This window comes from Lonchura striata, chromosome 37 (assembly GCF_050655825.1).
Source record: "Lonchura striata isolate lonStrDom1 chromosome 37, ASM5065582v1, whole genome shotgun sequence".
NCBI classification, from domain to species: Eukaryota; Metazoa; Chordata; class Aves; order Passeriformes; family Estrildidae; genus Lonchura; species Lonchura striata.
In genome coordinates, this window is record NC_140739.1 from 14,002,258 (window position 1) to 14,017,931 (window position 15,674).

General features: G+C 57.1%; 1 protein-coding gene across 2 annotated transcripts; it reads right to left on the reverse strand.

Annotated features, from left to right (window-relative positions):
* Positions 1 to 46: 46 nt before the first annotated feature.
* UBE2M (ubiquitin conjugating enzyme E2 M) lies at positions 47 to 14,525 on the reverse strand. 2 transcript variants are annotated; one of them, XM_077789855.2, is made up of 6 exons: positions 14,283 to 14,514; positions 10,983 to 11,077; positions 10,136 to 10,174; positions 8,983 to 9,086; positions 7,087 to 7,150; positions 47 to 2,426 (listed from the first exon to the last, which is right to left on the reverse strand). In XM_077789855.2, exons 1-6 carry the CDS (start codon positions 14,389 to 14,391, stop codon positions 2,286 to 2,288), a joined length of 552 nt encoding a protein of 183 aa, XP_077645981.1. In that variant the 5' UTR covers positions 14,392 to 14,514; the 3' UTR covers positions 47 to 2,285. The 2 variants fall into 2 exon arrangements, with proteins under 2 accessions (XP_077645981.1, XP_085421887.1); XM_085565761.1 differs by lacking the exon at positions 47 to 2,426 and adding an exon at positions 6,479 to 6,886 and having other exon boundaries at positions 7,066 to 7,150; positions 14,283 to 14,525.
* Between the last annotated feature and the right edge of the window lie 1,149 nt (positions 14,526 to 15,674).

Below are 15,674 nucleotides of genomic sequence, written 5' to 3' on the forward strand. Positions count from 1 at the left end.
AACCAACCCAAACCAGCCCACACCAGTATAAACCAGTACAAACCAGTACAAACCAGTCCCTTGGCTCTTTAATCCGGCCCGAGCAGCGCTGGGGGGGGCGGCCCCGCCCGGGGGAATAAATAGAGGGGGGGTGGGGATTTGGGGGGAATTTGGGGAATTTTGGGGGATTTTTGGGGCTTTTTTGGGATTTTTGGGGATTTTTTTTCACTTTTTTGGGGGTTTTTGGAGATTTTTTGGGGGCATTTTTGGGATTTCTTGGGTCTTTTTGGGGATTTTTTGGGGGGCTTTTGGCATTTTTGGGGATTTTTTAAGGGGTTTTTTTGGGGGGTATTTTGGGGCTTTTGAGTTTTTGGGGGGAATTTTTGGGGTTTTTTTAGGGGAGATTTTGGGCTTTTTTGGTGTTTTTTTTTAAATTTGCAGTTTCTTGGGGTTTTTTGGGGATTTTTTTGAGGGTTTTTGGGATTATTTGGGATTTTTAAGGTCTTTTGGGGATCTTTTGGGGCTTTTTTAGGTCTTTTTTTGAGGCTTTTCAGGAAGATTTTTTTGGGTATTTTCCAGTTTTTTGGGGATTTTTGGGGGGTTTCTTTGCGGGTTTTTTTAGGGCTTTTTTGGGGTTCTTTTAGAGCTTTTTCCAAGGCTTTTCCGGGAGGTGTTTTTGGAGTTTTTTTGGGTTTATTTTGAGGCTTTTTGGGGAGTTTTGTGGGTTTTTTAGGGCTTTGTTTTGGGCCTTTTTGGGGTTTTTCTGGGTTTTTTTTCAAGGCTTTTCTGGGACGATTTTTTGGGGCTTTTTTGGGGCATTTTTGGAGTCTTTTCTGGGAGTTTTTTCGGGCTTTTATAGCTCTTTTTTTGAGGAATTTCTGGGAGGTTTTTCTGGGGTTTTTGGGGGAGCCCTTTGGGGATTTTTAGCTCTTTTATTGGGTTATATTTTGGGGGTTTTTAGGATTTTTCTGGGAGTTTTTTCGGGGTTTTGTAGCTCTTTTTTAAGGAATTTCTGGGAGTTTTTTCGGGGGGTTTTAGCTGTTTTTTCGAGGAATTTCTGGGAGTTTTTTCGGGGTTTTCCATGGCATTTTTCAAAGCATTTCTGGGAATTTTTTCGGGGTTTTGTAGCTTTTTTCGGGGAATTTCTGGGAGTTTTTTGGGGGGGGGGGTTAAGCTCTTTTTCTGAGGCTTTTCTGGGAGTTTTTTCAGGGTTTTTTAGCTGTTTTTTCGGGGAATTTCTGGGAGTTCTGGGGGGGATTTTAAGCTCTTTTTCTGAGGCTTTTTTAGGAGTTTTTTCGGGGTTTTGTAGCTCTTTTTTCGAGGAATTTTTGGGAGTTTTGGGGGGATTTTTAGCTCTTTTTTCAAGGCATTTCTGGGAGTTTTTTCAGGAGTTTTTAAGCTCTTTTTTCAAGGAATTTCTGGGAGTTTTGGGGGGGTTTTGTAGCTTTTTTTCTGAGGCTTTTCTGGAGTTTTTTGGGGTTTTTTAGCTGTTTTTTCGGGGAATTTCTGGGAGTTTTTGGGGGGGGTTATAAGCTCTTTTTCTGAGGCTTTTCTGGGGGGACTTTAGCTCTTTTTTCAAGGCTTTTCTGGGAGTTTTTTCGGGGTTTTGTAGCTCTTTTTTCGAGGAATTTCTGGGAGTTTTTGGGGGGATTTTGTAGCTTTTTTTCTGAGGCTTTTCTGGAGTTTTTTAGCTGTTTTTTCGGGTAATTTCTGGGAGTTTTGGGGGGGATTTTAAGCTCTTTTGTTGAGCCTTTTTTGGAAGTTTTTTTCAGGGGTTTTTAGCTCTTTTTTTGAGGCTTTTCTGGGAGTTTTTTCAGAGTTTTTCAGCTGTTTTTCCGGGGAATTTCTGGGAGTTTTTTTCAGGGTTTTGTAGCTCTTTTTTTTGAGGCTTTTCTGGGAGTTTTTTTCGGGGTTTTTAACTCTTTTTTTGAGGCTTTTCTGGGAGTTTTTTCAGGGTTTTTAAGCTGTTTCTCCGGGGAATTTCTGGGAGTTTTTTCGGGATTTTTTACCTCTTTTTTCAAGGAATTTCTGGGAGTTTTTTCCGGGGCTTTTTAGCTCTTTTTCCAAAGCTATTCTGGGCTTTTTTTTCGGGCTTTTTCAACTCTTTTTTCCACTGCTTCTCTGCAGCTTTTTCAGGTTTTTTCGCTCATTTTCCAAGACTTTCCCAGTTGTGTTGTTTTTTTTTTTTTCCCCTAGTTGGTTTTTTTTTTTTTTTTTTTTTTGTTCCTGCGGTTTTTATTCCGTTTCTCGGCGGGGTCGGGGCGGCGTTTTTGGGGCGGTTTTTGGGGATTTTGGGCTCGGGGGGGTCACTTGAGGCAGCGCTCGAAGTAGGTGGCGCCGACGTAGCCGCCGCGCAGCGAGCGCTGCACGTTCTGCTCGAACAGGCGCCGGTTGCTCTGCAGCACCTCGGCCGCCTCCTTGTTCAGCGGGTCCTCGGGGTTCGGCTCCTGGGGGGACACGGGGGTCGGGGGCAGTCCTAAGGATCCCCTCAGGGCCCCGAAATTCCCACAAAATCATCCCAAAATCCCCCCAAATCCCCTCACAGCCCCGGGAGCGCTGCGAGTCCTAAGGGATCCCATCACGGCCCCGAAATCCTCATAAAATCCCACAAAATCATCCTAAAATCCCCTCACAGCCCCCAAATCCTCCTAAAATCCCACAAAATCCCCCTAATATACCACAAAATCATCCTAAAATCCCCTCACAGCCCCCAAATCCTCCTAAAATCCCACAAAATCATCCTAAAATCCCCTCACAGCCCTGAAAGCGCTGCGAGTCCTAAAGGATCCCCTCACGGCCCCAAAATCCCCACAAAATCCCACAAAACACCCCCAGAATCCCCTCACAGCCCCAAAATCCCTGTAAATCCCCCAAAATCCTTCTAAAATCCCACAAAATCATCCCAAAATCCCCCCAAATCCCCTCACAGCCCCGGGAGCGCTGTCAGTCCTACAGGATCCCCTCACGGGCCCAAAATCCCACAAAATCATCCTAAAATCCCCTCACAGCCCCAAAATCCCCCTAAAATCCCACAAAACACCCCCAGAATCCCCTCACAGCCCCAAAATCCCTGTAAATCCCACAAAATCATCATAAAATCCCCCAAAATCCCCTCACAGCCCCGGGAGCGCTGTCAGTCCTAAAGGATCCCCTCACGGTCCCGAAATCCTCATAAAATCCCACAAAATCATCCTAAAATCCCCTCACAGCCCCCAAATCCCCCTAAAATCCCACAAAATCCCCCTAATATACCACAAAATCATCCTAAAATCCCCTTACAGCCCCAAAATCCCCCTAAAATCCCACAAAATCCCCCCTGAAATCCCACAAAATCATCCTAAAATCCCCTCACAGCCCTGAAAGTGTAAGTCCTACAGGATCCCCTCACGGCCCCAAAATCCCACAAAATCCCACAAAATCATCCTAAAATCCCCTCACAGCCCCAAAATCCCCCTAAAATCCCACAAAATCCCCCAAAAATCCCACAAAATCATCCTAAAATCCCCTCACAGCAACGAGAGCGCTGTCAGTCCTAAAGGATCCCCTCAGGGACCAGAAATCCTCATAAAATCCCACAAAATCCCCCTAATATACCACAAAATCCCCCCAGAATCCCCTCACAGCCCCAAAATCCCTGTAAATCCCACAAAATCATCCTTAAATCCCCAAAAATCCCCTCACAGCCCCGGGAGCGCTGTCAGTCCTACATTATCCCCTCACGGGCCCAAAATCCCACAAAATCATCCTAAAATCCCCTCACAGCCCCAAAATCCCCCTGAAATCCCACAAAACACCCCCAGAATCCCCTCACAGCCCCAAAATCCCTGTAAATCCCACAAAATCCTTCTAAAATCCCACAAAATCATCATAAAATCCCCCAAAATCCCCTCACAGCCCCGAGAGCGCTGTGAGTCCTAAAGGATCCCCTCACGGCCCCAAAATCCTCACAAAATCCCACAAAATCATCCTAAAATCCCCTTACAGCCCCAAAATCCCCCTAAAATCCCAAAATATCCCCCTAAAATACCACAAAATCATCCTAAAATCCCTTCACAGCCCTGAAAGCGTAAGTCCTAAAGGATCCCCTCACGGCCCCAAAATCCTCACAAAATCCCACAAAATCATCCCAAAATCCTCTTACAGCCCTAAAATCCCCCTAAAATCCCACAAAATCCCCCCAGAATCCCCTCACAGCCCCAAAATCCCTGTAAATCCCCCCAAATCCCCCTAAAATCCCACAAAACCATCCTAAAATCCCCCAGAATCCCCACAGAGCCCCAAAATCCCCATAAAATCCCCCAGAATCCCTTCACAGCCCCAAAATTCCCATAAAGTCCCACAAAATCATCCCAAAATCCCCTCACAGCCCCAAGAGAGCTGTCAGTCCTAAGGGATCCCCTCACTGCCCCAGAATCCACTCACGGTCCCAAAATCCCCATAAAATCCCCCAAAATCATCCTAAAATCCCCCAAAATCCCCTCACAGGCCTGGGAGCACTGCGAGTCCTAAAGGATCCCCTCACGGCCCTGAAATCCCCACAAAATCATCCCAAAATCATCCTAAAATCCCCCAAAATCCCCTCACAGCCCCAAATTCCCCCTAAAATCCCCCAGGATCCCCACACAGCCCCAAAATCCCTTCATGGCCCCAAAATCTCCCAAAAATCCCACAAAACACCCCCAGAATCCCTTCACAGACCCAAAATCCCCCCAAAATCCCACAGAATCCCTTCACAGCCCCAAAATTCCCTTAAAATCCCTCAAAAACTCCCTAAAAATCCCACAAAATCCCCTCACAGCCCCAAAATCTCCGTAAATCCTACAGAATCTCTTCCTGGCCCCAAAAAATCTCCTTAAATCCCGCAGAATCCCTTCACAGCCCCAAAATCCCAAAATTCCCCCAAAATCACCTAAATCCCCCTAAAACCCCCTCAGAATTCCTTCACAGCCCCAAAATCCCACAAAATCCTCCTAAAATCCCACAAAATCCCTTCACAGCCCCAAAATCCCCCCAAAACCCCCCAAAAACCTTCCACAGCCCCCAAATCCCAAAAACCTCCTAAAATCCCCCAAAAACCACCCCGAACCCCTTCACATACCCCAAATTCCCGAATTCCCCCAAAATCCCCCAAATCCCACAAGCCCTTTTTGGGGTTTGGCTCCTTTTGGGTGAAAATTTGGGATTAGAGGGACCCCAAAATTCCCCTAAAATCCCATAAAAACCCTTCAGATTGCCCAAATCCCAGAATTCCCCCAGAACCCCAAATCCCAGAATTCCCCCAGAACCCCAAATCCTGGAATTCCCTCAAAACCCCAAATCCCAGAATTTTTCTAAAGCCCCAAAACCCCAAAATTCCCCCAAAACCCCAAATCCCAGAATTCCCCCAAATCCCAGAATTCCCCCAAAACACCAAATCCCAGAATTCCCCAAAACCCCAAATCCCAAAATTCCCCCAAAACCCCAAATCCCAGAATTCCCCCAAATCCCAAAATTCCCCCAAAACCCCAAACCCCAGAATTCCCCCAAATCCCAGAATTTCCCCAAATCCCAGAATTCCCCCAAAATCCCAAATCCCAGAATTCTTCTAAAGCCCCAAAACCCCAAAATTCCCCCAAAACCCCAAACCCCAGAATTCCCCCAAATCCCAGAATTCCCCCAAAATCCCAAATCCCAGAATTCCCCCAGAACCCCAAATCCCAAAATTCCCCCGAATCCCCAAATCCCAGAATTCCCCCGAATCCCAGAATTCCCCCAAATCCCAGAATTCCCAATCCCGGCACCCCCGTTTGGGGTCCGGCTCCTTTGGGGGAACGTTTGGGGTCAGGGGGATCCCAAAACCCCCCTGGGCAGCCCCGGAGCCCCCCCAGGTGTCCCCAGGTGTGTCCCCGTGTCCCCAAGGCCACCAGGTGTGTCCCCACAGAGTCCCCAAACACCCCCAGGTGTCTCCAAACCCTCCAGGTGTCCCCAACCCCCCCAGGTGTCCCCAAACCCTCCAGGTGTCCCCAACCCCTCCAGGTGTCCCCAAACCCCCAAGGTGTGTCCCCAACCCCCCCAGGTGTGTCCCCGTGTCCCCCCAGGTGTCTCCATGTCACCCATGTCCCCCCAGGTGTCCCCCCATATCCCCCCAGGTGTTTCCATGTCCCCTCAGGTGTCCCCATGTCCCCAGGTGTGCCCCAGGTGTGTCCCCATGTCCCCCCAGGTGTGTCCCCAACCCCTCCAGGTACATCCCCAAGGTGCTCCAAGATGTGTCCCCATGCCTCAAACCCCCCCAGGTGTGTCCCCAGGTGTGTCCCTGTGTCCCCAAGGCCACCAGAGTCCCCAAACACCCCCCAGGTGTCCCCAACCCCTCCAGGTGTCCCCAAGGTGCTCCCAGGTGTGTCCCCAACTCCCCCAGGTGTGTCCCCAACCCCCCCAGGGGCATCCCAAAGGTGCTCCCAGGTGTCCCCATGTCCCCAACCCCTCCAGGTGTCCCCCCGGGTGTCCCAGGTGTGTCCCCAGGTGTGTCCCCGTGTCCTCAAGGCCACCAGGTGTGTCCCCACGGAGTCCCCAAACACCCCCCAGGTGTCCCCAAACCCTCCAGGTGTCCCCAAACCCTCCAGGTGTGTCCCCAACCCCCCCAGGTGTGTCCCCATGTCCCCAGGTGTGTCCCCATGTCCCCCCAGGTGTGTCCCCAGGTGTGTCCCCATGTCCCCCCAGGTGTGTCCCCAGGTGTGTCCACATGTCCCCCAGGTGTCCCAGGTGTGTCCCCATGTCCCCAGGTGTGTCCCTGTGTCCCCCCAGGTGTGTCCCCATGTCCCCCCAGGTGTCCCAGGTGTGTCCCCAGGTGTGTCCCCATGCCCCCCCAGGTGTCCCAGGTGTCCCCCCAGGTGTGTCCCCATGTCCCCCCAGGTGTCCCAGGTGTCCCCAGGTGTGTCCCCATGTCCCCCAGGTGTCCCAGGTGTCCCAGGTGTGTCCCCAGGTGTGTCCCCATGTCCCCCCAGGTGTCCCAGGTGTGTCCCCAGGTGTGTCCCCGTGTCCCCCAGGTGTCCCAGGTGTGTCCCCAGGTGTGTCCCCGTGTCCCCCCAGGTGTCCCAGGTGTGTCCCCAGGTGTGTCCCCGTGTCCCTCACCAGGAACAGGTACTGCAGGCCGTAGATGATGGAGTTGATGGTCAGCACCGGCTTCCAGTCCTCCCTGCGGGCACCAGCGGTCAGCGGCCGCCGCGGCCACCGTGGCCACTGCGGCCACAGCCACGGCCACGGCCAGCGGTCAGCGGCCCCCATGGCCACCGCGGCCACCACGGTCACTGCAGCCACGGCCACCATGGCCACAGCCACAGCCAGTGGTCAGCGGTCACCGCGGCCACTGTGGCCACCATGGCCGCGGCCACAGCCACGGCCTGCGGTCAGCAGCCACTGCGGCCACCACGGCCACTGCAGCCACAGCCACGGCCAGTGGTCACCATGGCCATGTCCACGGCCAGCGGTCACCGCTGCCACCACGGCCACTGCAGCCACAGCCACGGCCAGTGGTCACCATGGCCATGGCCACAGCCAGCGGTCACTGCTGCCACCACGGCCACTGCAGCCACAGCCACGGCCAGCGGTCACCATGGCAACGGCCAGTGGTCACTGTGGCCACTGCAGCCATTGAGGCCCCTGCAGCCACGGCCACGGCCACGGCCAGCGGTCACCATGGCCACAGCCACAGCCATGGTCAGTGGTCAGTGGGTGGGAAGTGGCCAAAGGTCAGTGGTCAATGGTCAGTGGTCCATGGTCAGTGGTCAATGGTCAGTGGTCCATGGTCAGTGGTCAATGGTCAGTGGTCAATGGTCAGTGATCAGTGGTCAGTGGTCAATGGTCAGTGATCAATGCTCAGTGATCCATGGTCAGTGGTCAATGGTCAGTGATCCAGGGTCAGTGATCAATGGTCAGTGATCAATGGTCAGTGGTCAGTGATCAATGGTCAGTGGTCAGTGATCAATGGTCAGTGATCCATGGTCAGTGATCAATGGTCAGTGGTCAGTGATCAATGGTCAGTGATCAATAGTCAGTGATCAATGGTCAGTGATCAACGGTCAGTGATCAATGGTCAGTGATCAGTGATCAATGGTCAGTGATCAATGGTCAGTGATCCATGGTCAGTGATCAATGGTCAGTGATCAGTGGTCAATGGTCAGTGGTCAGTGATCAATGGTCAGTGATCAATGGTCAGTGATCAATGGTCAGTGATCAGTGATCAATGGTCAGTGATCAATGGTCAGTAGCCAGTGATCAATGGTCAATGATTAGTGATCAATGGTCAGTTGTCAGTGATCAATGGTCAGTGATCAATAGCCAGTGATCAATGATCAGTGATCAATGGTCAGTGATCAATGATCAATGGTCAGTGATCAATGATCAATGGTCAGTGATCAATGGTCAGTGATCAGTGATCAATGGTCAGTGTGGCCACTACAGCCCCCAGCTGGTGGCCGCTGGCCCCCTGTGTATTCAGTAGCCCCCATGGGTGTTCGGTAGCCCCCTGTGGGTGTTCGGTAGCCCACCTGAGGATGCTGAGGCAGGCGTTGCCCCCCAGGTGTTGGTAGCCCCCATGGGTGTTTGGTAGCCCCCCGTGGGTGTTTGGTAGCCCACCTGAGGATGTTGAGGCAGACGTTGCCCCCCCAGGTGTTGGTAGCCCCCCCAGGTGTTGGTAGCCCCCATGGATGTTTGGTAGCCCCCATGGGTGTTTGGTAGCCCCCCAGGTGTTGGTAGCCCCCATGGGTGTTTGGTAGCCCCCCCGTGGGTGTTTGGTAGCCCCCATGGGTGTTTGGTAGCCCCCATGGATGTTTGGTAGCCCCCCAGGTGTTGGTAGCCCCCATGGGTGTTTGGTAGCCCCCCCGTGTTTTCGGTAGCCCACCTGAGGATGTTGAGGCAGACGTTGCCCCCCCAGGTGTTGGTAGCCCCCCGTGGGTGTTTGGTAGCCCCCCCAGGTGTTGGTAGCCCCCATGGGTGTTTGGTAGCCCCCCCAGGTGTTTGGTAGCCCACCTGAGGATGTTGAGGCAGACGTTGCCCTCCAGGTCGATGTTGGGGTGGTACACCATGGTCTCGCACTTCACCTTCGGCGGGTCGTGCGGGTAGCCCTGGCCCACCTGCGGGGCCACCGAGTCACCCCCGTGGCCACCGAGTCACCCCCGTGGCCACCGAGTCACCGCTGTGGCCACCGAGTCACCGCTGTGGCCACCAGGCTGGGTTTGGTGACCACTGGGCCGGGTTTGGTGGTCACCAGGGGGGTTTGGTGGCCACAGGGGGGGGTTGGTGGCCTCCAGGCAGGATTTGGTGGCCACTGGGCTGGGTTTGGTGGCCATAGGGGGGATTTGGTGGCCACCGAGATGGGTTTGGTGGCCACAGGGGGGGTGGTGGCCACAGAGGGGTTTGGTGGCCACAGGGGGGTTTGGTGGCCACAGAGGGGTTTGGTGGCCCCAGGGGGGGTTTGGTGGCCACAGGGGGGTTTGGTGGCCCCAGGGGGGGTTTGGTGGCCCCAGGGGGGTTTGGTGGCCACAGGGGGTGTTTGGTGGCCCCAGGGGGTTTGGTGGCCACAGGGGGGTTTGGTGGCCACGGGGGGGGTTTGGTGACCACTGGGCACGGTTTGGTGGCCCCAGGGGGGGTTTGGTGGCCACAGGGGGGGGTTTGGTGGCCCCAGGGGGTTTGGTGGCCACAGAGGGGGTTTGGTGGCCCCAGGGGGGGTTTGGTGGCCACGGGGGGGGGTTTGGTGACCACTGGGCACGGTTTGGTGGCCCCAGGGGGGGTTTGGTGGCCACAGGGGGGTTGGTGGCCATAGGGGGGATTTGGTGGCCACCGAGATGGGTTTGGTGGCCACAGGGGGGGTTTGGTGGCCACAGAGGGGGTTTGGTGGCCACGGGGGGGGTTTGGTGGCCACGGGGGGGGTTTGGTGGCCCCAGGGGGGTTTGGTGGCCACAGGGGGTTGGTGGCCACAGAGGGGGTTTGGTGGCCCCAGGGGGGGTTTGGTGGCCCCAGGGGGGTTTGGTGGCCACAGGGGGTTGGTGGCCACAGAGGGGGTTTGGTGGCCCCAGGGGGGGTTTGGTGGCCACGGGGGGGGGTTTGGTGACCACTGGGCACGGTTTGGTGGCCCCAGGGGGGGTTTGGTGGCCACAGGGGGGTTTGGTGGCCCTGCACTGACCTTAAAGCTGAAGACGAATTTGCCGCCCTTGTAGAAACCCTGGGGACAGAAAAACGTCAGCGGGGACACGGGGACATGAGGGGACACGGGGACATGAGGGGACACGGGGACACGGGGGACACGGGGGGACACGGGGGGACATCAAGGTACCCGCCAGGTGACACAGGTGTGCCCCAGGTGACACACAAGTGACGCGGGTGACACACGGGTGACACACGGGTGACACACACAGGTGTCCCTGGTGTCCCCACTGTCCCGTGTCCCTGTCCCGTGTCCGTGTCCCTGTCCCGTGTCCCAGTCCCGTGTCCCCAGTCCCGTGTCCCTGTCCCGTGTCCCTGTCCCGTGTCCCTGTCCCTGTCCCGTGTCCCTGTCCCGTGTCCCTGTCCCGTGTCCCTGTCCCTGTCCCGTGTCCCTGTCCCGTGTCCCTGTCCCGTGTCCCTGTCCCGTGTCCCTGTCCCTGTCCCGTGTCCCTGTCCCGTGTCCCTGTCCCTGTCCCGTGTCCCTGTCCCGTGTCCCTGTCCCGTGTCCCTGTCCCGTGTCCCTGTCCCGTGTCCCTGTCCATGTCCCTGTCCCTGTCCCGTGTCCCTGTCCCGTGTCCCTGTCCATGTCCCTGTCCCTGTCCCGTGTCCCTGTCCCGTGTCCCCAGTCCCGTGTCTATGTCCCGTGTCCATGTCCCGTGTCCCTGTCCCGTGTCCATGTCCCTGTCCCGTGTCCGTGTCCCGTGTCCCTGTCCCGTGTCCCTGTCCCATGTCCCGTGTCCGTGTCCCGTGTCCCTGTCCCGTGTCCCTGTCCCGTGTCCCTGTCCCGTGTCCCGTGTCCGTGTCCATGTCCGTGTCCCGTGTCCCACCTCGTCGGGGCAGATGAGCAGGCGGAAGTGCAGGAGATCGTCCTGGTCCGAGAAGTCGATCTCGCACGTCTTGGGCAGGTTCAGCTCGTTGATGTCTGCGGGACACGGGGGAAACTGAGGCACGGCGGGGACACCGAGGGAAACTGAGGCACAGCAGGGACACTGAGGGAAACTGAGGCACGGTGGGGACACTGAGGCACGGCGGGGACACCGGGGGAAACTGAGGCACAGCGGGGACACTGAGGGGACATTGGGGACACTGAGGGGACATTTGGGGACACAGGTGACACACATGTGACAGGGCCATGACAACCCCGTGACCCCCACCCCTGCCTGGCCCATCCCTGCCCAGGAAAGCCCAACTGGGACCAAACTGGGCCATACTGGGACCAAACTGGGCCATACTGGGACCAGACTGGGCCATACTGGCACCAAACTGGGCCATACTGGGACCAGACTGGGCCATACTGGGACCAAACTGGGCCATACTGGGATCATACTGGGCCATACTGGGACTAAACTGGGCCATGCTGGGACCAAACTGGGCCATGCTGGGACCAAACTGGGCCATACTGGGACCAAACTGGGACTAAACTGGGCCATGCTGGGACCAAACTGGGCCATACTGGAACCATATTGGGTCATACTGGGATCATTCTGGGACCAAACTGGGACACTCACCAAGGCCTTACTGGTCCCAGTATGTGGCCGCAACTGGTCCCACTGCCAGCCCCCAGCAAGGCACTACTGGGACCAGTCCCTGCCCCTTACTGGGACCAGTACCTGCCCCTTACTGGGACCAGTCTGTGACCCTTACTGGGACCAGTATGTGACCCTTACTGGGACCAGTCTCTGCCCCTTACTGGGACCAGACTGTGACCCTTACTGGGACCAGTATGTGACCCTTACTGGGACCAGTCCCTGCCCCTTACTGGGACCGGTCCCTGCCCCTTACTGTGACCGGTCCCTGCCCCTTACTGGGACCAGTCCGTGACCCTTACTGGGACCAGTATGTGACCCTTACTGGGACCAGTCTGTGACCCTTACTGGGACTGGTCCCTGCCCCTTACTGGGACCAGTCTGTGCCCCTTACTGGGACCAGTCCGTGACCCTTACTGGGACCAGTCCCTGCCCCTTACTGGGACCAGTCTGTGCCCCTTACTGGGACCAGTCTGTGACCCTTACTGGGACCAGTCTGTGACCCTTACTGGGACTGGTCCCTGCCCCTTACTGGGACCAGTCTGTGCCCCTTACTGGGACCAGTCCCTGCCCCTTACTGGGACCGGTCCGTGACCTTTACTGGGACCAGTATGTGATCCTTACTGGGACCAGTCTGTGATCCTTACTGGGACCAGTACCTGCCCCTTACTGGGACCAGTCTGTGCCCCTTACTGGGACCAGTCCCTGCCCCTTACTGGGACCAGTCTGTGCCCCTTACTGGGACCAGTCCCTGCCCCTTACTGGGACCGGTCCCTGCCCCTTACTGGGACCAGTCTGTGACCCTTACTGGGACCAATATGTGACCCTTACTGGGACCAGTCTGTGACCCTTACTGGGACCAGTCTCTGCCCCTTACTGGGACCAGTCCGTGACCCTTACTGGGACCAGTACCCGCCCCTTACTGGGACCAGTCCATGACCCTTACTGGGACCAGTCCCTGCCCCTTACTGGGACCAGTCTGTGCCCCTTACTGGGACCAGTCTGTGACCCTTACTGGGACCAGTCTGTGCCCCTTACTGGGACCAGTCTGTGCCCCTTACTGGGACCAGTCCCTGCCCCTTACTGGGACCAGTACCTGCCCCTTACTGGGACCAGTCCGTGACCCTTACTGGGACCAGTATGTGATCCTTACTGGGACCAATATGTGACCCTTACTGGGACCAGTCTGTGACCCTTACTGGGACCAGTCTCTGCCCCTTACTGGGACCAGTCTCTGCCCCTTACTGGGACCAGTCTGTGACCCTTACTGGGACCAGTATGTGATCCTTACCGGGACCAGTATGTGACCCTTACTGGGACCAGTCCGTGACCCTTACTGGGACCAGTATGTGACCCTTACTGGGACCAGTCTCTGCCCCTTACTGGGACCAGTCCGTGACCCTTACTGGGACCAGTACCCGCCCCTTACTGGGACCAGTCCGTGACCCTTACTGGGACCAGTCCCTGCCCCTTACTGGGACCAGTCTGTGCCCCTTACTGGGACCAGTCTGTGACCCTTACTGGGACCAGTCTGTGCCCCTTACTGGGACCAGTACCTGCCCCTTACTGGGACCAGTCCGTGACCCTTACTGGGACCAGTCTGTGATCCTTACTGGGACCAGTCTGTGATCCTTACTGGGACCAGTACCTGCCCCTTACTGGGACCAGTACCGGGAACCGGTACCGGCCCCCCCAGAACCGTTAACGGCCCTGAACTGCCGGCCCTGCTGGGACCAGTTTGGGGCCCTGACGGACCAGTTCCAGGCCCTTACTGGTCCCAGTTTCTGTCCCTTACTGGCCCCAGTTCCCATCCCTCACTGGTGCCAGTTTCTGTCCCTCACTGGTCCCAGTTTCTGTCCCTTAGTGGTCCCAGTTCCATCCCTTACTGGTCCCAGTTTCTGGCCCTTATTGGTCCCAGTTCCCATCCCTCACTGGCCCCAGTTTCCAACCCTTACTGGTCCCAGTTCCCATCCCTCACTGGTCCCAGTTTCTGTCCCTTACTGGCCCCAGTTTGAGGCCCTTACTGGTTCCAGTTTCCATCCCTTACTGGGACCAGCTTGCAGCCCTCACTGGCCCCAGTTTCTGACCCTCACTTGTCCCAGTTTCCAACCCTTACTGGTCCCAGTTTCCATCCCTCACTGGCCTCAGTTCCCGTCCCTCACTGGCCCCAGTTTGAGGCCCTTACTGGTCCCAGTTTCTGTCCCTTATTGGTCCCAGTTTCCATCCTTTACTGGTCCCAGTTTCTATCCCTCACTGGTCCCAGTTTCCATCCCTTACTGGTCCCAGTTTCTGTCCCTTATTGGTCCCAGTTCCCATCCCTCACTGGCCCCAGTTCCCATCCCTCACTGGTCCCAGTTCCCATCCCTCACTGGTCCCAATTTCTGTCCCTCACTGGTCCCAGTTCCTATCCCTCACTGGTCCCAGTTTGAGGCCCTTACTGGTCCCAGTTTCCGACCCTCACTGGTCCCAGTTCCCATCCCTCACTGGTCCCAGTTCCCATCCCTCACTGGTCCCAGTTCCCATCCCTCACTGGTCCCAGTTCCCATCCCTCACTGGTCCCAGTTCCCGTTCCCGTTCCCGTCCCGTTCCCCCCCCGCGCACCTTTCTGGATGCGGAGCTGCGCGGCCGAGGCCTTTTTGCTGGAGCTCTTGGTGCCGCCCGCCGATTCCTCCTCCTTCTTCTGCTGCTTCAGCGAGAACAGCTTGATCATCCTGCCGAGCCGGGCCGGGCCGGGCCGGGCCGGGCGGGTCCGGGCCCCGCCGGGGCCGAGCGAGCGGGGGCCGGGCCGGGGTCGGCGGCGAGCGCTGAGGGCCGGCCGGCTCGGCAACTTCCGGAGCCGCTCGGCTCTTTCCGGAACCGCGCCGCCACCGCCTCGGCCACTTCCGGGACGGCTTCGGCCGGCGCTTCGGCGGAACTTCGGCTCTTTCCGGAACCGCGCCGCGCCGCCTCGGCCACTTCCGGGACGGCTCCGGCGGAGCAACTTCGGCTCTTTCCGGAACCGCGCCGCCACCGCCTCGGCCACTTCCGGGACGGCTCCGACGGAGCAACTTCGGCTCTTTCCGGAACCGTTTCGTGGCTCTGGGGACGGCCGGAGATCTCCGGAGATGGGCGAGGAGGTTCGGGACCCTCCGGAACCGCTGGGCAATGTCCCGGCGGCCGCCCCGCGGCTCTCCGGAACCGCTCGGCGGGGCTTCGGAACCTCTCGGCAAACCTCCGGAACCGCTTCGGAACCGTTGCGGGGGGGGGGCGGCGGAACCGCCTCGGGGGAACCGCTTCCGGAACCTCCGGAGATCTCCGGGGCGGGGGAGGGGCTCGGGGGGTCTCCGGAAGGGGCGGTTCGGGACGTCCTGGAACGAATCGGGCGGGCCCGATGGCGCTTCGGCTTTTCCCGGCAGGAATTCGACTCGTTCCGGCGCTCCGAGCGCGCTTCGGTTGTTTCCGGAACGCTTCGGCTCTTTCCGGGGAAGGGGGCGGGGCGCAAAGCGGCGATTCGGGCGCTCGGCTCTTTCCGGAACACTTCGGCTCGCCCCGGCTCCCGGCAGCCAATCACGTACAGGGGGCGGGGCTTGAGCCCTTTCTCCCGGTGGGCGCTGCCATGTTCCTCGTGGGCGCCGCCATCTTTGTTGGCCCGGGGCTGAACTGGGACCAGTTTCACCTCCCAGTCCCTTTCCCGCTCAGCTCGGGGGGCGGGGATGGAAGGGGGGGCGCAGCAGAAGGGAAAATGGCGGCACAGGGGAGGAATGGGGCAGAACCCAGGAAACCCGAGCACAGAAATGGGGAAAATCCAGGAAATTCCAGCCCTGAATTTGGGGAGAATCCAGGAAATCCAAGCCCAGAAATGGGGGAGAAACCAAGAAATCCAAGCACAGAAATGGGGGAGAATCCAGGAAATCCAAGGCCTAAAATTGGGGGAAATCCAAGGCCTAAAATTGGGGTGAATCCAGGAAATCCAAGCCCTGAAACTGGGGAGATCCAGAAAATCCAAGCCCTGAA

What these genes read in the sequence shown, in the direction of transcription:
- UBE2M (XM_085565761.1), bottom strand. Translation starts at nt 14,391, where the DNA reads ATGATCAAGCTGTTCTCGCTGAAGCAGCAGAAGAAGGAGGAGGAATCG. An exon ending in GCAGCTCCGCATCCAGAAAG is followed by an intron (nt 11,078 to 14,282) that starts GTGCGCGGGGGG and finishes CGTGTCCCGCAG; the next exon opens with ACATCAACGAGCTGAACCTG. An exon ending in AATTCGTCTTCAGCTTTAAG is followed by an intron (nt 9,087 to 10,135) that starts GTCAGTGCAGGG and finishes GTGGCCCCGCAG; the next exon opens with GTGGGCCAGGGCTACCCGCA.